Genomic DNA, 23654 nt, shown 5'->3' with positions numbered 1-23654 from the left:
AATGTAAGCAGAGAAGCTGTCTCAATGATAAATTTCAGATCACAGAGCTTCAAAGTGCCATGACTCTGAAATTCATAAACAAGCCTTTTGATATCAATCGAAACTTAATAATTTCATCATTATACAAGTAAATAACTGGCTGCACTCGCAATAAATCAGCCACACTGAGTCATGCGATGTATAACAGTAATTTTAAATAATTACACCACTGATCATGCAATATAATTTGTCAATAAGATGATCTCATTTTCAAAAGGTAATTACAAGAAGTAACAATACTAAAGAAACCAAAACGCCCCTTGATCACTTTTACAAGTCTTTCTTGATAAGTAAGTCAGCTAAAATCCTAAAATGTAAATTGAATAACGTGCCTTGACTGCAGCTCCCAGACGCTCAAGCCATCTGCTCTGAGCGTTTCAGAGCTGCAGTAAAAGAGACAAACCTCAAACCCAGAGAGACAAGTGACAGGGAGCGCATAATGAGGAGGAAATGTCAGACAGAGTTTAGACTCTGACAACAAGAAGAAGAAAGAAAGAAAGAAAGAAAGAAAGAAAGAAAGTGGATGAGGAGACAGTACAGTTAAAAATAAAAATAAAAAGGCCAAGAAGACGACAGAGATTTCAACAGGCACCTGCAGGCTGATGAAGACACGAGTCGCTAAAGTGAAACATGAAATATACAGAGACCTCAAAGGGGGAGTTCATTTGACAAATCAATAAGACTGTGGGATAGGGATGGTAAAGTAAGTGCCACGCGTCTTTAGGCTTCGCTCTTCCTGCACCTTTCGTTCATGTCCATGAGTCAAACCTGTCCTTCCTTTCCCGTCTCATTTACACAAAGGTAAAGTTTTAGCTGTTTTCACGCATCCATATAAACGCTGAAGCTTTCGAGAGGTTTCCCAGACGGGCAGGCGAACCAGTGTGCACAAAATGTCACAGAAAATGAACCAGTGTGTGAACAGCAGAGGCAAATCTTGTGAAGATCATGTGTACTTTTTTTTTTTTTTTTTTAGGCGTTTGCTCTTACGTTGGGTTCCTCCTTTCAATTCATACAATACAGTAATCAACACAAAAACAGACAGGATGCTAAAGTGGGTGTCACCAGAAGCTCTGTTTTGTGTGTGCAGGTGCAGCATACTAACCTCGGCTCGCTGAGCATGGAGATCACACATTTCCTCTGTGGCCCCACATAACTCCATGTCTTTGCCAGCGATGCAATTGAACTGGCATCAAGCAGACCATATCCATACGAATGACTAACTGCAAAAACCAAGGCATGGGAGAGAAGAAAGAAAAAAAAGGAGCTTTTTTAAATGTCAGCCCAGAGGGAAGCATGTGTATCCCATTTGTCGGTTTGACCAAACTTCTTTGAAAAGTTTCAGTGAGTTTTTAATGACAGCGTGACTTTTTAGATGCATCATAAATTTCTGAATTCACAAGGCGTCTGCTCCCTGCAGAAGGCAGAGCCGAGCTCGGAAGAAGTCGCCGTACCTTTGCGTCCGACGCCGTTGGTTTGCCAGTCGTTTGCAACCAGGTTGGCAGGACGAGAGGTCCGAACGACCAGATGTTGCATGTCCCTCCAGGTGAGGTTTTTACTGGATTGTGGGGAGGCAAGCACACAGTCACATAAAAAGATACACAAGAACACGTGATAACGATCCGACTTATCGATCAAGCTGAGCCACTAAATCAGATCAAAAACGCGCTACAGTTTTCAACCTGCAGGTGGACAGCGAATTAAAACAACGATTCCTGCCTGCATTTCATTCCATCTTCAATTGACATGTGCTTTAAGTCCGTTTCTGCCCTTCAGCTAAACATTTTGTGCAGAGGGAACGTAACAAAACAAAACAAAACCCTGTTTTTGGAGTGATGCAGTTTAAAATCAGAGCAGGTGAAAACATGGGTTACCATCCTGTTACAGCCAATTTTTGCCTCTCTAGCATCAACAAACAGACTTTACATTCATTGAGACTTTATTGTAGATTTTTCTGAAAGAAAGCATGACATGAACTACCTTTACTTTAAATCTTCCACGTCAGAATCCCCCCTAATGACAGTCTTTTTCTACCACCTAACTCTGTTTGCAAGAGTAATTACTCATTTTGAGGACCATGTGAAATTGTTATTTTGGCCCCTCCATTAGCTCAGCATGACCAGGGAAGAATGATTAGCGCTCAGAGGTATTTCTAAAAGCACAGTCTGAATATGTGGCAAAAAGGTTAAAGAACACTGCATCAGAAAAATGAGATAATTGAGCTAAATTAGCGAGCAAACAAGCATCACCGGCAGTTTCTGCAGAATACAAGAGCTTTAAAAAAATAGGCTGGTCTTTAAAATTGAATAAGTACTTTGCACTCTGAAAATATTCATATTTTCTTATAATGAATATTAGCCGTTAGGAAAATTCAGCCTCCATGCTAGAAACTGATAACAGGTGGAGATTCATTTAAACTGCTTTAAAATCGGATTATTTCGACTTCGGCTTTACTCAGACCATTTATTGCACGGCCTAATGAGCTTGTTGTTCACAAGTTATGTTTTCACATATGTTTCTTTTCCAGCACTGACTCGGATTTATTTATTTTTTTAAAGTGAGATAAATAGGCAAACTCCGCAACGAGGCACCACAACCGAATAGCGACGCAAGGCCGAACTCAGAAAAGTGATGATAAGCACTTACTTTGCTTCAAGGGCGAGAGCGATGATCCCAGCAGCCAGCGGGGCCGAAGCAGAGGTGCCGGTGTGGGAGTCCGTGCATTTTGATTTCAGGTCTGTGGTTACCTAAAAAAAGATGAGCACAAAAAGCTTAACTCAAACAATTTCTTCCTTTAAAATATATTAAATCACAAAAAATGTAAAAACAGGCGAATATTTTCTAGAAAATGGGCACAAATGTGGTTATAAGAGCAAATCGTTTTATTCCTAATCCCATTTTTATTTGTTATCACATACTGCAGCAGTAGAAATCCCATTCTGCGTAAAGAAGCAGAATGTTGAAAGTAAAAAACCTTCATCTATAAAAACCAATGCAGGGAATATCACATGCTCTTCTTCTCTTAGGAGGGTTTTATTTTTATTTATTTATTTATTTATTTATTTTTTTAGGAAGAACTACTTCAGCAGACATCTCCTAAGTGATCCGCGGAAGTGGGCTGTGGGTTCACGGTTACTCTCCTGCTGCATGAATGAGAAGCAAATTGTTGCAGAGCCAGAGAATTTATGCAAGGAAAATTTAATTTAGTAGTTACAAAACTCTGCCTTGTGAAAAAAATAAGATACAGTCCAACTGAATCATCCAAAAATATAGGATTACTGAATAACACGGGAAAAAAAAAAAGAGCTTCGAGAATCAGAAATATGATAACCAGCGCAGAGCATACAGAGACTTCTCTTTTCCCACAGTATAAGATATGCACAAGCAGAATTTTTTAAATGATTAATATACTTCAAAAAGTATCAGAAGAACACATTTGCTGCTTTACATTGGAGGAGACTTATAAATTACATTGAGAAAAATAACAACCCCTACAGACGTTCAGATATTCTCTCCTGCATAACAAGCGATTCCAGCGTCTCTCCTCTCCTGCAGCTCATCATTCTCAGCTTCAACCAGCGACATCATAATTAAATGAGTACAACACAGAGGCATTACAGGACCAGCCATAAGTCACCGAGATGTCATAAACAGTCTGTCTCGCTGCTAGGCTGAATGTGAGGGGGAGAAAATGAAGCAGGTGCTCGAGTCGGAGTGTTAATGCTTCTGACAAGAATGCTGGGCAGTAACAGATTCTTAGACCGGACTTCAGCCGTCGACTATTTATAATCGTTTTAATGACTCAAAACCGTACAAATTGTAGGAAAAAAAGTCACGACAAGATTCATTTAACAGCTAGATCATAAAAGTGCTTATTGTTCTGTTGGGGTAACACTGAAAAATGTTTCATCTTCAACTAATTTCTTTTTTTTTTCCAAACTGGTAACCTTCTTCGGACACATCCTGCTTTCCTGAGGGGTGGCTGATTGCATTACCAGGCCTGTCAAGAGATGTAATCTGCGTAATGTACTTCCTGTCAGACGTGTTGGACACCCCTGAACAAAGAGACGTCCAGAAGGCGTCTTAACTGGCTGCCTGAATCACTTTAAATGTCTCTTTTCAAGACATTGAGTGGCAGCAACTCTGGTCTGAACGCTCCGCTAAAGTTTGAGCTCCTCTGAAAGCTTCTTAGTCACGTTTTAGAGCAGCGATTCACAAAGTCAAAAAAAAAGTTGCAGAGACGCCTGATCCCAACTGTAAAGAGCCTCTATCAGTCATGATTATTTTTATCCATTTATGACTTGTTTTTAATCCTTTTATAACAGTGGAGGCTAAATACGTTAACAAAAATCATTTCAAGTTAACTTGATTTTTTTCAAAATCTTCTCAAGACCCTCCACGTGGTGTTTTATGACCCACACTGGGGTCCCGGCCTTAGATTTGGGAGCCAGTGCTTACAAAGGATTTTGTTTTTTATTCTGCCAAATCCTTCCTCGCCCATGAACAAGTCAAACATATCACCAACGCATGAACTCCAGGAACGGGACAAAAACAAACAAGCTGCAACGCTCTCCTTGACTCACGGACATTACTGTGGCTTTCAGTTTTCTGGTAAAAACATGCCCACCCCGGTTTCTCTCTCTTAAACGTCAGTATTTTCTGGATAGTAAACTGCATTTTTAGGTTTTGGATTATTAGAGCTTCACACTGGGCCATGAGAAATTTACAACAGGCTTTTTAAAATCTTATATAGGGGGGGAAAGTATCATTAAATTTGCACACTTGGATAATTCCTTCAGGACAAATATTTTTTACAGAGAGTGCGGATCCACTAAACTTGACTTTACAATACACAGTCTCCCAGTTTCAGCACAGATGAAGCCAGAAACTCAGACTGAAAGCCAACGCTTTGTGTGAGGGAAACAAGACAAGGCAGACAAAGGCAGAGAGGACACTGCACACAGCCATAAACTCACTATCTGCTTCTCATTAAGGTTCCCCGAGCTGTAGGTGGTGGCGAGGGTAGAGGAGCAAGCCTCGCTGTACCAGGGGACGTTGCCGTTTTGTGTGGTGCTGCTGATGGACAGGGTGTAAATGCTGTTGGTGTAGCCGTCGCAGTTACAGCTGTCCTTCTCCCTTCCTCCATTACCAGAGGCCCACACAAAAATGGAGCCCAAACCACCACGACCCTGGTGAGAGGGGGGAAAAAAAAGTACATTTAGATAAACAGAAAAAGGAGGGAAAAACACTTCCTTTCATTTAATTACGGCACAGAGTAACAGTACACAGACGAGAACAAAATCTCATTCAATCTTTAATAGGAATCCCAATTACAGGAGGGAAAATTCATTTCAGGGCGCCTTTCAAAGAGGCCCCATTAAAACCCAGCATACACCACAGAGGCCTGGGTGGTCACTCAGTAAATTGCAAAGAGCTAAATATTGCATGACAGCAGCGCAATACAAAGAGGATCAAAATGACAACAGCTCATTGTAATAAATCATCCAAGCTCTCAGCTTTTGAAGTGCAATAATTTTCATCTAAGAGCTGCTTTATTGTATTGAGTGGCACCATCACTCTCTGCACTGATCAATTCCAGCTATGCGCCACCCAACCACTATCTGACAGTGCTGTCACTGTGCCAATTATCCTAGCAGTCAGTGTCAGTGGTTCCAATCAGCTTTATGGCACAAGCCCTGAACGCTGCAGCTCCACAACAAGAGTCAGCGTGCTTCGGATCAAGAGCTTTTTATGAAGAGCAGATGTGACAGTTAGGGATGTAATCTGTATTTTTAATCTGTTGATTTGCACATTTCTCATGTAGTCCCATTGTGCAAATGCAAAATGGCTGTGATCAACAACAGGACTGTTGACATCCCTCTGGGCTTCCTCTCTTGTCTGATATTCAGACTGTGTCGTTTGATGCTGACAGACTGGTTTAAAAATTAATCTTGTAAAATCTCCAAGTGTGTTTGTAAATAAAAACTTTGGTAAGAGCTTAACTCGAACTTTTTAAAAACACGTTGGGTATAATAAATAAACAATGTAGCTAAAACTACTACAAAGTGTCACCCTTCAGCTAAAACAAATGGCTTAAAAGAGAAAATAATAAATAAAAACTGATATCAGCCAGTGCTGCTTCTATTCATTTCCCAGATTTTCCTCCCCGGTGGTTTTTAGAGGACATTACTTCCCATTCATAAATGTCAAGGTCAAAAACCGTTTTGTTCTTCCCACTGGTGTCCTCTCATGCCTGAACAGTTCAATTACTTACAGCTGAAAGGAAGCAACACACAGGCAGTAAATAACTCTGTCACACAATCGGACGCCCACCTCTGTGATTCCACGCAGGAAGGCTTCCTTGGCCAGTTTGGCAGGTCCATCAACGGTTTTGCCGTCATCCTCTGGGCCCCAACTAGCGCTGTAGACGTCGATGTGTTGGGGATTCAGACTGAGAGACTGGGCCTCCACCATGTCAGTCACCTCTCCGTCCAGCATACGCACACCTGCGACCACGTGACCAAACACACACACACGAACAGAGTTCTCCTTATGGGATCATAATAAATATATATATTCTGCATTTAAATACCTAATGCACATAAAATCAAAGAGGAAAATCAATGCTCCGAACTGAAATAAAAAATTTACTGTATGTCAGTAATATATGTGCTACGAGAGGTTTTTAAAAGAAAACGGCATCATTAAAAAACATGGAGTTCTGCGTAAACAAACCTTGTTATTTTGATGTGATGAGCTGAAGCACAAGTTTAAAACTTGAAAAAGGTGCAAGGACAAAGCATTACCGCTGCTGTGGTGTTTTATTTGCATATTTACACATTTATTTACAGTGATACACTGGTGTCATTTTGATGTCTGTTTAGTGGTGCACAGCTGCTATTTATTTTCTGTGCATCCACCGTGATACTACTATGGACCCGGGCACATAATTCAAACTGTATCTCTATTGATTTTCTTCGGTGCTTGAGTTGGTTGTAAAAAGGAAAAAGAAGGAGAGAAAAAAAAGAGAAGGGAATGAGATCAGCTGAATTGTGGGTGAACCATCTCCCCGAGTGTAAAGTAGACCTCTGGGACTAGAAATTCATCTAACAGATGAAAGCAAACATTTCTTTGGCTGAAATTAGTGCAGCTCTGAGTGTAAATTGGATCAGACTTTCACTTTAAGACATGTACGTCAGAGACTCCGACTAAACTCATATTTAAAAAAGAAAATTAAAAGTGGCGTCAGGCGAGCACTTTGCCCGAGAAACGGCAAATAACTGCACAAAGTTATGTTTTCTCTAAAATATTGTCTCCTTCGAACGGTAAATTTTCAAGCTCCACAACCTTCGGTTTTGTTTTTTGTCTGCATAAATGATATGAGGCTGACTCGAGAGTACTCAACTTTAAAGTTCAGTAAACAAGTTCCAGGAAAGGATTTCTGAAACATTTTTCTTTTCAATAAAACTCATATGACCATCTTGAGCTTGAATACCAGCAGAGGGATGAGACGTTGCTGTGATGTTTGTGGAAGCCTGTGTTCAGCAGTTATCCCTGAGGCTGCACCTAAAAAACTCTAACACGCCTGGTTCTTTAATAAATGTTTGTCAACATCTGTAAAATAAGGCCTAATTCCACCCCGAGGCTTCCTGCAGACTGTTTTAGATGACTTTTAGGTGAACTCCAGTTTGCACACGATGAGCATTTTTGCACATGCTCACTTTCGTATCTTCCCATAAGTTATAATTCTGCAGTATTTAGTTCTCTGTCACAGGCAAAGTTCTCTTTATCAACAGTTTGATCATTTGTGGTAAAAAAAAAAAACTGTAGCTTGATTTTAAATCGACTTGTTTCGGTTCTACTTCCTCCACACGTTTAGCTTTCAGGATGGTAAACATCTGAAAACACAACTGAAAGAAAAAAGTAAGTGAGAAACCCACAAACTAAAAATAAATGATGTTTTTCATTTTAACGGCGTTACCTAATCTTTGTAACACTGTTCTGCTGACAGACGTTGGATAATGAAATTTCTTTGACTAACAGCAACAAATGGGACACCTCAAAACCAAAAAACAACAAATTCTGTCGCCTCCTAAATGTTTGTTAGAACAATTTTAGCCATATGTGACATGGTTTAAAAACATCAAGAATAATAAAATGGTAGTAAAACTGTTAAATTTATCACTAGCTGGTTCTGTGACTTAGTTTCTCAGGTGACGTTTAAAGCGAGTCAAAACAAGAACTCCTATCTGAACTCAGTCCTCGTGAAGCTCATTAGTTGTGCTTTATAACTGAAAAAGGGCCAATATCAACGTCAGCAACATCCACATTAACGACTGCAGAAGGTGTTGGTTTTGTTCTGAAATCTGTTTAAAATGTTTTCCCTCGCTGTAGATAAGACGCAGAATGCAAGGAATGACTTACTCCGGCTTCTCCTACAAACTGCGAACAGAGAGCGAGCCTGACACTAAATTAAAGCAGACGGAATCAAAGCTATTGCACTGTGTCATTTCACAGACTACATCTCAGAGCTGTTACTCAATGCAAAACCAATACACTTACAGCAAACCGTGGTGATGCTTAAAAAGATTTAGTGACATGCTGTGCCCAAGAAATGAAGTGAAAATAACACAGGCACTGCAGGGCTTGTATTTCATTACACTATTTGACTGTTCTGTCAGTTAAAGATTTCCCTCTGTGGGATCAAATTATTCATCGACATCATACCTCCAATCTTTGCATTGTAGGCTACTCCAACTCCACAGATCCCATTGTTGGCTACTGCTGCTACTTCTCCTGCACATCTTGTCCCGTGTCTGGAAAAGAGGGGAAAAAATAACAAAGTGAGAGGGAAACATCTTATCCTTGTAAGTGCCATCCACCTATTGACACAGCCTTTTACTGTACACATACCCACAGGCTGGATAAATGTTTATTAAAGGTCGAAGGGAAAATGATTGGTTTCACCGTGAACTGTGGTCAGGCTGTAGACTGAGACAGCACAAACACATGGAGACAGGTTCTTGGCCCTGATAGCTTTGAACAAACAAATTCATCAATGAACACAATCCATTGTGCATTATCTCCAGCTTTGCAGCATTAGTAAACTTGAATTGCCTAAAGTCTGTGTAAAGGCAAGGGGAAAAAGACAAACCACCTGGGAGGAAGCAGTAAATTAGGTTTGCCATTTTCATTAAACATGAGCCCCTGTGGTAAGATTTAGCTCCAGGCACCACAGCGTACAGGTCCAAAAAGCTGCTTTAGAGGAGCCGATGATCACATTCCAGTCAGGTGTGTTACCCCTTTTTTTTGCCAGATTTGCACCCTCAACGCCCTCCAAACCATAACCCAATCCCTCTGGACTGCAGCCATTCCAAGACAGGAATGCTGGATTCTGGGTAACTCATTTACTGCTGCAGCAACCATCTGAACCAGGAGGCCTCTGCTGACGCATTTTCTGTGGCTTTCAAGAACCGAAAACAAAATAATTAAACACTTTAAGAGCAGCCAACATCACCCGCTGATAAAAACGGACAGCAAGATGATACCACATTATAGACATTTAGATTGTAGCCTGCCAAAAGTGATTCTACTGGTTATTAATCAGCTCTGCATTGTGTTGCCAGAGGTGCATTTTAAACAAGATCAAAACAAAGAGGGAGGTCCAAGGTCACAGAAGGTCTAACCCATCTTATGCTGCTAATTAAAAGTCAGGACTTCTGTTTTTATTAAAAGACCTAATATATTGACAGAAGGTTAGAGAATTGCAATTTCTTTACCATTCCCCAGAGTTTGCTTAAGACGTCAGGAGGGCAAAGGTTAATGTCAATGCCACGATCAACAACTGACACCACATGTCCGACATGCCACAGGGTGTTGCTTGGATGGAGACAAGGAGCTGCTGGAGCATGCTAAAAGGACTGCTGTTAGATTTAAAAAACATGTTTGTGTACAACAAAAGGCAAACACATGGACGAAAAAAAAAAAAATGTCATGCGAGTAATTTTCCACAGAATTTTACCAGAACATTCCCAGAAGTGTGAGCCGGATGACTTTGGAGTATTGTGTTGCTTGTGATGCAGATGATAAGCAGAAGCAGTGTCTGCAGTGAGACGCCAGACACGCACACGCTTATCCCTCCTACGGTCTGCTAAGCCTTTTCCTAAAACTTGATGTTTCGTCAGTCATTCCTTTCACTAACATGAGGAGTGATTTATGATATACGCAGATGCTTTTAACAGGTGAAGTTCTGGACCTTGATTAGGCAAGAACTGTAAGCCTTATCAGGAGTGGGGAGACATTTTTCTGATACTGATAAAATGATTAAGTTATTGCAAAATGATATCTTCTAACTTCTCCCACTTGTTGAGAAAGAAGTGTTAACACAACTGAAAACAAACAACAAAACTATTGTAGAAATATTAACAGAACTCCAGATAAGAATAAAAGTTCTAACATTGCATTCTGTAAGTTTATTAAAACTATGCATGATGAATTTATGCCAAAACTGTGATAAACTAAAGATCTTGTAAGGTTTTTTTTTTGGCCAGGCAGAATAAAATACACAAATATGGATAATAAACAATCTAAAAAGTCAAGAAAAAGTGTTTCAGGGGCAAGCTGAGTTTCCAAGCGCTCCAAGAATATCTTTAACATACTTTGGCATTGATTGTATAAATCAATAGATCACTGGAGAAAACCAGATGTTTGTCGTAGAGAACACCTGTATAAACTAGATGTCTAAAGTCTCTCATGTATTTCAATGGGTTGAGATCTAGAGTGTGAAGGCCATAGCTTAGGATTCATATAATTTTCATAAGCAAACTATTCATTGATTCCCTGCAACCTACAGAAAAAGGCATGCTGGATACTTTGTTCAAGATGAAAATGTTTTATCGTTTGAAAAAAAGATTACGTTATTTAAAAGCAACTCTGCAATGAAAAAGCTAGCATATCATCTCACCATAGGGGGCCACAGTTCAGATTTTTTTTTCTTCTTTAGTCATAGGTCTATAGGAGATGAAACCCATGCTAAAGACTTTAATACTTTACAGCCAGAACTGCCAAAAATAGGATACTTCCCTATCTTACTCGAAGGTAATATCTGTCATGAGGATTCGCCTAAAGGGACATGAGGTCCACTGACAAAGAGAGCAAGATGTGACGAAAGGAATTAACCGTCCTCATTTCCATAGTTCTGAGGACCCGTCGAGACTGACATTATCGCAGAACAAAGCGTGGGTTTGAACATACGGCCCAGGGTTTGGAAAAAAAAGGGGCTAAAGAGGTAACAGCGTGGCGTGGGAGATCATCACAGGAAGAGTCGCCGCGCGGCAATGTTTAATCACTTGTTAACAAGTTCTGCAGCTCAATTAAAACTTTTGTAATGCCTCACTGATTATTTCTCATCAGCATTAAGAATTTGCTTAGGCTTAATTACCAGCAGCACCCACTTCTTTTTAAAACAAAATAGTCACCACTTCTATCTTAACTATATCAAATATGCTCAACATGAAAGTGCTTCAGTAGATGTTTCGTTTGACATATAGAGTTGTGGCTAGTTTGTGAAAAAGCCATCTATATTTGTTATAAATGTTACACAAATATATAAATAAATGGAACAATTTAGAGAAATAGCTTCTTTTTTTCCCAGAAACATAAAATAAACAGCATCTAATTGATTGTAATTAAGAATATTTAGAAAGACTGAACAAAATGAAACAAATGAGTCAATTAGCGTTGATGACCCGGACTCTGACAAGTCGGCATAATTTCAACCATTTGGCTTTTATTTTTCCAGCATCGATTCTGCACTTCGCTCACATTTGACCGCAGTTACTGAAAGATGAATGCGATTTGACTTTAACTCTCTTTATGCCTTCACCTTTTCTCAACAGTTTTTATTATTTCAAGTAAAAAGAAAATAAGTGGCACTTCTTGTTCCTTAGAAATTGTACATTCGCTTCAGCTTCCCAAATGATAAAAAAAACAGAAAATTGAGGTGAACAGAGGGTAATTTCAGCACTGAACACAACAAGAACGAGCTCCAATGGCAGCTTTTAGCACGGACAGTAACAGGCAGATTGCCGCAACTGCAGTTGACTACAGTGAGCTCAAGGCCAACACAACATGATCAGTGGTTATACGCACAGCTGGCAAAACCATCATCATCGCACAAAAGCTGAACTGCCTTCCTGAGCATACGCTTAAGAGATGTGCGATTGTCACACAGATGTTTCTAAACTGTATCTTTGGAAACAGGAAAGACAAGAAAAGTATTTTTATCTCCCTGCAATGCAACAGTGAGATAAGAAAACAAAAATAACTTCAAAATCTGTTTTTCTGGCTCTTTATATAAAAGTTAGCCACCACTCTTCCTGTGATGCATAAACAAATATTAAACTTTTGAGGTTAAAATAATTACCGTATGCTTATTATTATTAATGATAATGAAGTATGTGATACTTCACCAGGTTTTTTTTTTCTTATGAATTCCAGTCTGAAAATCTGACAGATAACATCTGTCTCTAACTTTTCTTTATGCAGCATTAGAGCTTAATTACATTAGGAAAAAAAAAAAAAAATCATTGAGGAACTTGAGGCTGCGGATAGTGGCATTTGCAGTTCATTAGTCTCCTGGCTTCACTAAACCTCAAAGGTAAATCTGAACAAGTGTTTCGCTCTGTTCATTCTTAGGTCTGTTAATGGTCCTGCCAGTTAACTAATGAGCTGGCCTCCAGCACAAAAGGTCTGGTGATGTTTATAGAAGCGCAGAAACGAGAGGTGCATGAAGTACCGCTCCAGAAAGAAATTAATGCAGTCAGACTATACTAACTTCCTGTTTGGAGCTACGGGTCTTTTTATCTATAGCTGTGTGGTTTTAAGGTAAATAAAGATGGCTAAACTGGCACATTTTTGTTCCTCCGTGAAGCGAGCATTAAAAAATGTCCTGATAGAGGCCGGAGAAATCCCTGGAAAGAGAAACATCTACGGCAGATCCCATGCTGCTTTAGATAAACATAAGGGTAAATAGGTGCTCACTGCTGCCTGTATGCTGGGAAAGAAAGGTAGCTTTATGAAGGTGAACAGAGTTGGGTTTTCAGCAGAAAACAGACGGTTACAGTCTCACACAAGCTTACACCGTTTCGTGCCCTCCCACAGGTTGTTTACACATGCATCTGCACCGAAACCATTGCAAAGTAAAGGGAGACAGACAAACACTCACACATATACAGATTATCTCGGCCTCGACTGATCCAGCCAGAGGAAGACACGCAGGGCTGTTCCGATAAGAGTTGATGTACGCAGGCTGTTGAAAGAAAGGTTCTCCCAAAGAACGGAAAACCTCAAAAAGAAAAGTCTTAGCTGGACTCTGGGCCACAGTGAGCCAACAGAGGAGCTTAAGCTTGCCTTGGCTCAGATTTTAGATATGTGAAGCTGCACAACAGGGATGTTTTCCAACCAGTCTCTCACACAAAACTCCATCATTTAAAGGGTTTCCAAATGGTGAGAGAATTTTCTAGGACACCACTATGAGGGAATCTTAAAACACTAAGCTAGACCGCATTAAAACGCCATGACATATTGTGCCCACCGTTTCCCCATTTATCAAAACTTTTATTCCCAATTGTACGGGGTTCTAAACAAGTAAACTCTATTTTTAGTTTGAATACATCTATAGAGCTACGATCATCCTCCCCTGCTTTCAGATATGTCATAAGCTTAGTTACAGTATGTGGGCTCCACTGTAGCTCTGACTGGCTCCCATACACACAGAGCCAAATTCATCTCTCTAAGATAGAGACATCGGAGTTTGATCCGAGCCAAACTCCAATCTTCCCTGCTTATCATCAGTAATAATGCTGAGTTTCAAGTTAAACAGCTTCTCAGGCCAGGAGCCCACAGCAGATTACAGCAAATCAGAAATTAAAGTGCAGAAGGAGGTAGGCTGTGAGGACGAAGGAAGACGGGGAGGGACCTTTCCAAGCCAAGAGATTTGCTGTTTCATTAATGCTGATGAACTTTATTCAATCCAATTCTCCGCAGGGCATAACAGCGGTGATAAACAACACCCTGATGTCGTCTGCAGATGCCACTGCAATAACGCCGTCTCCTTCACGTAATACGTTAATACCAGTACAGGTTTACCCAGACCGTAGAAGTGATTTGGTGGCATTTGTGTTTAAAGAAAGAAAAACTCAAATCTGAAAACACGAGTGTGATGGAGACAAAAATCAGACTGCTCAAAACAAAAAAATGGCAAGAGCCTCTAACTTATTTAACAGTGAAAAATAAAGCTATTATTCAATAACGGATACAGCCATCAGTCGGCAAAAGTAAAATACTTCAAGTGTTTTTAATGCGTCAAAGTCTTCTAAAAAAGTCACAGGTCTTTGGCCCGGCTGGCTTTCGATATAAAAGCAGTTGTTTACAGGAAAAAGACAGAAGATGGGAGGAGATTAAATGATCATCTGCTTACCTGTTGTCATTAAGCTGCGTGTATCGAGGCTGAGGATCCGGGTCGCCATCATTCACATCGTAACTGGCCTCCGGGTCCTTAAGAAGACAAAAGTGTCGATAGTGTCAGATGCAGAAACTATTGATTTAAGAAATAATAATGAACCAAGTGTTAGACAAATGGAAGCTAATTTACTTTTAATTTGAAAAAAAATGCTTATGTGAGGTGTTCAGCAGCTGCTGCTCGGAGACGATTAGTTTCAGCTCATTCAGCTGTTCTACTCACATAGTTCTCCATCAGGTCCGGATGGTTCTTCTCTATTCCATCATCTAAGATGGACACGACTACACCTTTACCTGTGTAGCCCAACTCCCACGCACCTCTTGCGTTTAAGTCATTGTGGTTGTTGTTGTACTGAGGATGAAGAAGGTAACAAATTAGGCTGAATTTAGTTAAAATGGGGGTAATATCTTGAAAAAAAGGTTTTCAAGTCAAGATGAAAACAAAGGTTTTAAGTAAGACATCAAAGAAAAGTTGCTGCTATTAAAACAGTCATTGTTTCACGTTAAAAAAAAGAAAAAGTGATAGGCAGCAAAAAGTATGTCTATTTAAAGTGTACAAGTACCACATTTGCCCTCATTAGTCTCTCTATTAACTACCAGGCAAAGTAAATTAACGGTGAAGTGGATGATGGCACACAGTAATCATTCTCAATGCTTTTTGATAGGCTTTTGACATTTAACTTGACCTTTTATCAAAAGTCACGTCTGGCTTTCAAATAGTTCAAAGCTGCTCTTTTCAAAGTTTATCATTAAAATGTAATGTGTCTGATGTGTCATTCAGAGCTTTTCCCTCTTAGACTGCAGCACTTGTATCGTGTGGGTCTCCATGATCAGACAGAATTAGGTTTATTCTTCAACCTTGTAACATCCTTGATGCTTAAACTACAGAGAAAAACTTGTGATTTGCAATGCAGAGCAAGACTGAAAAAGGCCTTCTGTGGTTGACTCGTTTCATTTCGATTTTTGCCCAACAAGTGGGTGTTGCTCCTCCTCCCTTTCTGCGCACTGACTTTGTGTTTGCTTTGAGACATTTCAGTGATTTATAGTGAAACAATTACTGCCTCTTTATAAAAAAGAGAAGTTCAATTTAATAAAAAGTCATTAAAATGGCTGAACATGAGCACATGTCTTAAAACAACAGACCCACCCTCAGTTTCCTCTAAGTTTGATTTAGTGCGGCTCGAGCTTACCCGGCGCGCTAAAAGAGCAGCGAGAGACCTGACAACCCTTCCTACACATTTATACTTCTAATTAAGTGCAAGTATTTGGTGAGTATACAGGCTGATAGTCAAACGGAAAAGAAACTTGAACAATGAGGCAATAAAACAGTGAAAGTTAGACAAATGAAACATCTCCGACAAACGTTTTGAAACTTTGAGTCATTGTGATTTTCATCATCTGACACTGGAAAGCACAAAAAGCTTTTTAAGTTACAGATTAATTATTTCCTTTTTTTAAAACACAAGTGGAATATAATAAGTTTTAAGTGTTGTCATCTTGGCAGAATTTGTTACCGCTAGTAACACTACCGGCCGTGTTGGTCCTGTTCTCCTTTTCTTGTCAAGGTTCCACTAACGAACCACTCCAACTCACGGGGAGCGCAGTCTGCTGAAGCGCAGCTATTCTGAAGATCGGTTGATGCAAGTCTGTTTTGCATCACCATGAATCATCTACAGCCTGGAGCAACCGTGCAGTAATTGAAGAGAGGAGCTGAGCAGAAAAGTCTCAAGAGTTGTTACCGCTGCTTTTAACAGGCCAATGTATCAGTGGCATTCCTCAAGTCACATGTAAAAATCAATCCAATAAAAACAAGACCGCTTCGAGATAAATCACCCCTGTCTCGGGCTGCTCTCTCTTTTTGTTGCTGCTCTGTTTATGAACTACAGTAAACCCTCACTTTCCCAGAGCCACCCTTTCAGAATTCAGATTTGATCTTCATGAACCCAAGTATACGATAGTTGAAGCAGAATCCTTTCGATGAAGTCAGTGGCACGTCCTGGGCTTCCTGTTGACTGACAACTAGACAGTCAACACGATTCCAAACAAAAATCATATTGAAAATTTATTAGGGATGCCTTCTGACACAGTCTGAAATATTATACCCATATAAAAATGTTTTGCTATACTGACTTTGGGCAGAGAAGGTATGCTGCAGTGATAAATTGTGTATCAGTAACACACACACACACACACACACACACACGTTCATTAAGTTAGGTTTTTATTCTGCAGTGTTAATGCTCACCAGGTACCACTGTTCTTTATACTTGGGGTCTTCAAATTCCTCAAAGGTATCTCTCTTTTTTCTCCGTTTTGACACCTGTTGCTCTGCCCAGGTTACCTAAACAAAGAAGATGCAAATATACAGGGAGTTAATATAAATGTCTGCTTCGACCACTCAGACATGAAAAGAAAAGGACATAAAATAATTATGCACTGTCCACGAGTGTCATCATGTCGAATGAATTAATAGAGATCCTAATTCTCAGAGGGATGACAGCTGACAAGATTGAGATTAGAGGCACAGGAGCATGGCAGACTCTTCACTAATGAGACTTGCTGCTGAATTCCAGAGCAGGCCAAGGCTCATTAAAATTTTTGGTTGGAGTAAAATGCAGAACATCAAGAGCTATGTACATAAACACATATACAAACCATCTACATACAAAAAAAAAAAGGTATCATTTCAGCATGCATAACAATACGACCGTCTGCAGCAGGCCTTCACAATGTGGGAACACTTACAGAAATTGTTGACAGAAGCGGAAAGCATACAGCGAAAATAACCCTGAATATTACTCCCTCCGTTGCCTTGTGCTTGCAGTACAGAAAAACACCTGGGTCGACGAGTCGCACGGAAAAATAGTTTGGAGAAGGAAGATAGAAAACTGCCTGCTGCAAGGACGGAGCACCTGAAGTGAAGGGCAACTAAATTACAGCACATCTCTCTGCAGATCACAGGAGACTCACGAGTAAAGGAGGAAAGAAGTAATGAAGGTCACATTAACTGCTACTCTGAAGCGATGCCAGTTCAGCATGAAGAAGAAAATAAATTATGAAATGAAATCAAAATCACTTCAAAAGGACAGAGAGGTTTATGTCTAAGTTCAATCACTTAGTGGAGATGTTTCATTCTGATTCTTTCTGCGAAAATCAAGTCGGTCTCATGATGTGTTACTGCAGCAGCTTAGAGCTAAAACCCAACCACTGCGTCCTCACCAAACAAGTGCAATTAGTGGACACTGCAGGTAAGGACCCAGACATGATGTTTATGAGTTTGTGCTGACAAAGACGGGTGATGCAGCTAGTGGCTTTCTTCTGACAGCACTCGTGTTCTCTGTGGCTAAATGAGAGGAAATAACCGCCAAAATGATCACAGGTGTTAAAACAACAACAACAAAAAAAAAACACTTTCACACATTTGTGAATCTAACACCTTGAATTTTTCCAACATTTAGAGTGACATTTAGTCAGATGCATGCAGTGCCTGCTTGAGCTCCAGTTTGACTGAAACCGTTTTCTTCTGCGTCATCTGGTCAAGTTTGTGATTTCCCCTGTTTTCCTATTTTTCAAATCACATCTAACACTTTGGTTTCACACATGCGTAGGATACCTCTGGTGCGCGTAAAGTTCTCAAGCTGACAGCTCAGATTATGTTTAAGCATGTCAAGATTTTAAACTACAGAGTCGAGCAGAAAGTTCAACACAATCCTGCTGAAGTAGCTAACATTTAATTTAAGTGCAGTTATCACACAAGGACGTGTAAGTTACAATATATAAAACATTATACAGAAAAAAACAAAACATATGAGTGAATATTAAACTTCTACATGTTTACTCTGACTATGTAACATCTTGTTACCAGGTCTAATAAATTACTGGTGTAAAAAGCACGCTCCTAAACGTTACAGTACATACCTAAAAACCAACCCAAAATATTTTATTCAATAAAAAAATACTAAGTTAACTTTTTTCTTGGAGGTTTTACAGGATTAGGCTGAAATCCCAGTGTCAAACTTTAACACACAACTCAAACTACGAGGTAACAGAACAACGGATCACCGACAGCCCCTAACCTTCCTGCAAGCGTACAGAGTTTCAGTAGTGGCAGTGAGACCATCCTTTAAACCGCAAACATCCCAGAGACACCAGTTTCAATCCAATATTTGAAATACCTCATTTCACTCAGTTCTTTGTGACGTCAATTAAAACCCCTAAAAGATGTAATTTTCCACTAGTTGCTGCACAGATGATAGCTGTGGGTCTAGTTATACAGCAGCGATACATTAAAGCACAAAGTACCGGTCCGGACAAGTTCATGAAGTTTCTGCACAGCAGAGGCACAAACTTACAGAAATACATCTACCTAAAGGCACTTTGGAGTATTTACCAACAATACCCCTGGACTATTTTGTGAATTTATGTCTCCATAAACTCACAGTAAACAAGAAACAATGCAATTCACATCTCATGGCCAAACTTTTAAACCCCATTAAAAACATTTTTAACTCCTGGCATTGCGCATGTCTGCTTTTTTGCTTTGCAGATTTTTCTTTTTAGTTCTGAAGTGTGTGACAGTGCGTAAAAAAAAGAAGAGCACGAAGAACACATTTATTCTATTATTATCTAAGAAGGCTCTGAACATGAAAAACAGACGAATATCATATTCTCATATCTGTCCAATTAAGAGCTACAGTTCAAACAAACTGCTTTGGTTTGAGTTCGGGTGGAAAGTCTTTATTGTCTTGCAAACAAAATCCCCACTTTCTCTTTTTGTCCACCCACTCTTTTGTCCTTCTAAATTACATAAACAAAGCATCCTCCCCCTAAGGCAAACTGCAACTCCAACCTAAAGCTTCATTGCCATAAAGAAACATGCCACTAGTTGCAACGCAGATAATTAAATTCTTCCTATACCTCGTTTAAAAGTCAGAAATGCTGGGGCTCCTGTTTTAGTGATGATATTAGCAAAAAAAAAAGAACAGATTACATTAAAACAAATGACAACTGAGTCACAACGTGCTACTGTGTCTGCATATTCATTCCTCCCAGCTCGACAAATAAAGAATGGTCACTGAAGAGACGTGAATGTCTCACATCAACAAACAAAAGCAACAACAGAACAGGAGGGGGAAAGAAAGCATAGAAGTAGCAGATAAGACTCAAAACCTTAAATCTTGAACAGACCCTATTGACAGAATTCTGTTGACAGACTATTAAATTTGGCAGAGGTTCAGGTGCTTTGTAAGTAATTACTCTTTGAAGAGAGTTTAGTCTTACGTTGAAGCTCCTCACTTAGCTTAAAAGCAGCAAATAGACTCTAAAGGACTTCAAAATCTCTTTTTAAAATGTGTTCTCCAAAAACTAAACAATTTGCAATAACTGGCTTGCTTACAAGCATTAATCACATTGTTAATTGCAGCAAAGTTGCAAGAATCTACTGACACATCCGAGGAATCGCAAGAAACATAATTCGTGAAGCTCTGCTGAATAAAAAAGCTTGGAAATAAATTAAAACTTGGTCAAGTCCTGCAGGGCTGGTCTGATTCTCTTCATAATGGGCACAAGGATCTGATAACGCACCACTTTTTCTGAGGTGCTGTGGGTAAAAAAGGAATTCAACAACAGGAAATGGCGCTCCGATGTTAAAGGAAATCCCAGAGAGGAGGGGAAGTAAGCTCCAACATGTATGCAAACAAACCCAGCAGAGGCTATTCTCTTCCCACCGAGCGGCCACACGGTGCAGAGTCACAGCGGTGCCACATATTACCTTGAGGCAGCTTTATGGTGCACTTGTAAAACACAGGGTAAATTAGAATGAGGACAAAAAAAGGAACTTAGATTAGCCCTAGAAATACCTGAGCAGATAATCCCTAACCAGTTTGTTCAGTGTTCAGGTCACCTGATTATTATTATTATTAGCAATGAAAGAAAGCACAGTAAAGTTTCTTCATTGTAGCTCAATGTGCTCTGGGAATGCCAGCTGTCAAACGCGCTTGTTTAAATTTACTCCCAAGCCGCAGCACTGTTGGCTGTGACCTATAGAGCGCCATAAAAAACAGCCATCACTTTCAATTAATATCATTCACCGTGACAGTATCAGGGCTAGAAGTATAGCTGTTCTGGGCGTTCTGTTTTGTTTTGCTTCAACATAGTTATTAGTCATTTGCCCTCAACTGAGAACTATAATTCTGGTTTTGCTCAGAGGAAGAAGCAGCTGTTTGAATTCAATCCACACCATTTGGTTGGAGCATAGGACAAAATGTCTCCAGGGCCAAAGATAACAAAAAAAGAACGTGGCAGTACTATAAGAAATCAGAACAGCATTACCGCAGTTATACTATATTTTTTCAAGCAGTAGGCAAAAATTTACATCTTTTGAATATATCTGTAGGGCTGGAGTAATTAGTAAATTAATACATCAAAGGAGGTAAAGCAGGTTGATCACTAATTGGGGGTTTAATCCCAGGTCTTTAATTCAGTGAAACCCTCAGGCAACACATTAAACCCCAGTTCATCCTCACAGTTAGGATAGCATTTTGCATGAAAATGTCACTGAAGGGAGAAGTAAACCCATCCATAGCTAAAACCCCCAAAAGATAGACTTCTTACCTTGGGATCTTTTTGTAGACGAACATGTACCGGTCTGTGAGCTGACAGCGATCTCTTAACCACGGTGCGATGCCGGAAGTGATAATAATCACCAAACACCTGCGAAGACAACGAGATACGATCCGTTAGCACACCATGCCATTCAAATCCATCTTTCTGTGATCTGATAATATCCTTATATTTTATTATGGTTTTAGTGAAGTTTTCTATTTTGTGGTGCAACTAGTTGTGCTGTTTTCTGCCTCTAAAGCATACATTTTTATTCACAAAGAGTTGCTGAAAAAGGAACAGGAGTCAATAAAAGGCAGAAGACACCTCACAAAAGCATGTTTCAATTTTTAGCATGAATATTTATAGACCTCTCACCTCAACACATCGCAACCATATTACAAAAAATCCATTATTTACGCAATTTAGCCTAACTAGCAAAGGCATTTAAAATTGTATTTGCTTTTACTTACGTTGCTGCAAGCCCTGAACATAATTTTCTCTACAAAGAACCTTTTAATCTGCATTTTGTGCAACCTAGTTAGGTTTACACTGCCAGTAACCATTAAGATCGTGAGTTCAGATAGCTTATTTAGATAAATGTATTTATATATTTTATTTGGAAAGCTCAGCTCATTCCAAAAACAACCCTACCCTTGCATGGTGCCACTCCAGCGAGCACTGCAACATTCCTTTAGTCTAAAAGAGGAACAGTTCAGTCCTCGTCAAACTCCTTTTCTCCCATTTAATCAAGTCAAAAGGCCGATTCCAGCCAGTCTGACACAAAAAGACCAGGCACACAAAGCCCGTGGACAATAGGGAACCAATAACCAGGATGGAGGACACAGTTTGCAGTGATATTTAACTCTCAGAAGGACCAACACAATCACAAGCTTGTGTACGTGTGTGTGTGTCTAAACCTTTAGAACAAGACCAAAGTAATGTGTTGGATATACAAAAAACAGAATATAATATTAACACACCAAAGGTCTTAGCTGAGCTGGTGCATTTTATTTAAATAAATACATCAAGTAGTTGGTCCATTGTGTTTACACAGATAACAGCCTGTTAGACAGGACTCTGATCAAAGACATAGATGGGAAAATGGTGACGAGACATTCCTAAAAGGAATGCATTGATAGTCGTTTTATCAGGACGATTTTTTTAAACTAACAATAAGGGACATGGAAAAAATCTGGAAACCCTAAGGGGTTAGCCCAAATTTACATATAGATGTTTGAGAGTTTCTCCTCTTTTCATTTTCAGACAAAAGTCATCTTAAAACAGTTTTAAATCTGTGTCTTAATTATGTCAAATCCTACATTGCTCCATCTGTGTGTTACGTTCTTCGTATCCTTTGATGCTTGTTTTCTTCTCAATTATATATATATATATATATATATATATATATATATATATATATATATATATATATATATATATATATATATATATATATAGGGTAAAAAAGTTGCACTTTTTCAATTTCTTACTGTTTGGTCCTATGATTAGGCTAGAACCAAAAACCCAGAGACCTGTTCTAGGACTAGTAAACTTATAAGTACAGCAGCATACAAATACATAAGAACAAAGGTCAGTTTCCCTGAAAAACAGCTCAGCTGTTACAAACATATGCAGACACACACTCACACCCATCTCACTCAACAAAATGAAGCCCATTCAAGCCCTTCTAAATGTGTACCCTGCAGCTCAATCATCATCTGGCAATCAGCAACAACACTTAGGACCTCATGTTTTCGACAATTCGATCTAAAGACCGAGTTGTTTCTGTGGGATTTAACTGCTTTCCACTGGGGGAAAAAAAAACGACCATTTGAGACAAACACATTTAGATGGAAAACTGATGTGGAAACAGATAAAGTCTTGTGACCATTACTGGTGTGATAAGCTGGGAACTGGTGTAGCACGACGGTCTGCTCAACATGAGGCCTGTTACTAAAGTGACACATTAATTTATCAGCATTAAAATGCACGATAACAGACAGCGGAAAATTAGTTTCTGCTGATTTGTTTGCACGTTTGGTCCTTTCCCCAGCTGGCAAATTTACCTTGTGGGAAAGCTCTTATCAAAAGGTCCGATGTCAAATCTCTAGTCACTGTTGACACAATTATGTTGTACGAAAGCACCAAACAATGTGTAAAGACAAGCTGTAAAAGGCGTTTGCTGTTGCAACTAGAGAACTGATGTTTATAGGAAAACACGAGGAATAAAGAAAGCCAATGAATTTTTGGAAATTTTGCTTGAGAAAGCTTCATTGCCATTGAAGTAGAGACACAATCATGACAATCTGCCTTTAAGTTTTGATTGCATTTAATTTACAAGCCAAACAATGTGGGGCGTGTACATACTTTGTGAATCAGTTGAGCTGAGATAATTTGAAAGAAATGGTCTTGCACAAGCACAACTGTACCAGCATCCTAAAATAGCTCGGCAACTTGTTTATGTCACGAGGCTATAGTTTGTTTAGTAATTACGG

General features: G+C 39.5%; 1 protein-coding gene across 4 annotated transcripts in view; it reads right to left on the bottom strand.

Annotated features, from left to right (window-relative positions):
• furina (furin (paired basic amino acid cleaving enzyme) a) overlaps positions 1-23654 on the bottom strand; it is a 64091-nt gene that overhangs the window by 9151 nt on the left and 31286 nt on the right. For all 4 annotated transcript variants that reach the window (XM_037979686.1, XM_017404168.3, XM_017404175.3 and 1 more), the window contains 10 exons: positions 21169-21267; positions 16802-16897; positions 14780-14908; positions 14516-14592; positions 8764-8852; positions 6370-6542; positions 5013-5225; positions 2683-2783; positions 1491-1594; positions 1142-1259 (listed from right to left, as the gene is read on the bottom strand). In XM_037979686.1, the coding sequence (XP_037835614.1) occupies positions 1142-1259; positions 1491-1594; positions 2683-2783; positions 5013-5225; positions 6370-6542; positions 8764-8852; positions 14516-14592; positions 14780-14908; positions 16802-16897; positions 21169-21267 (1199 nt within the window). The remainder of the gene's footprint in view (positions 1-1141; positions 1260-1490; positions 1595-2682; positions 2784-5012; positions 5226-6369; positions 6543-8763; positions 8853-14515; positions 14593-14779; positions 14909-16801; positions 16898-21168; positions 21268-23654) is intronic.

Source organism: Kryptolebias marmoratus, linkage group LG15 (genome assembly GCF_001649575.2).
Source record: "Kryptolebias marmoratus isolate JLee-2015 linkage group LG15, ASM164957v2, whole genome shotgun sequence".
In the NCBI taxonomy this organism is placed as follows: Eukaryota; Metazoa; Chordata; class Actinopteri; order Cyprinodontiformes; family Rivulidae; genus Kryptolebias; species Kryptolebias marmoratus.
This window is presented reverse-complemented; position numbering and strand designations above follow the sequence as displayed.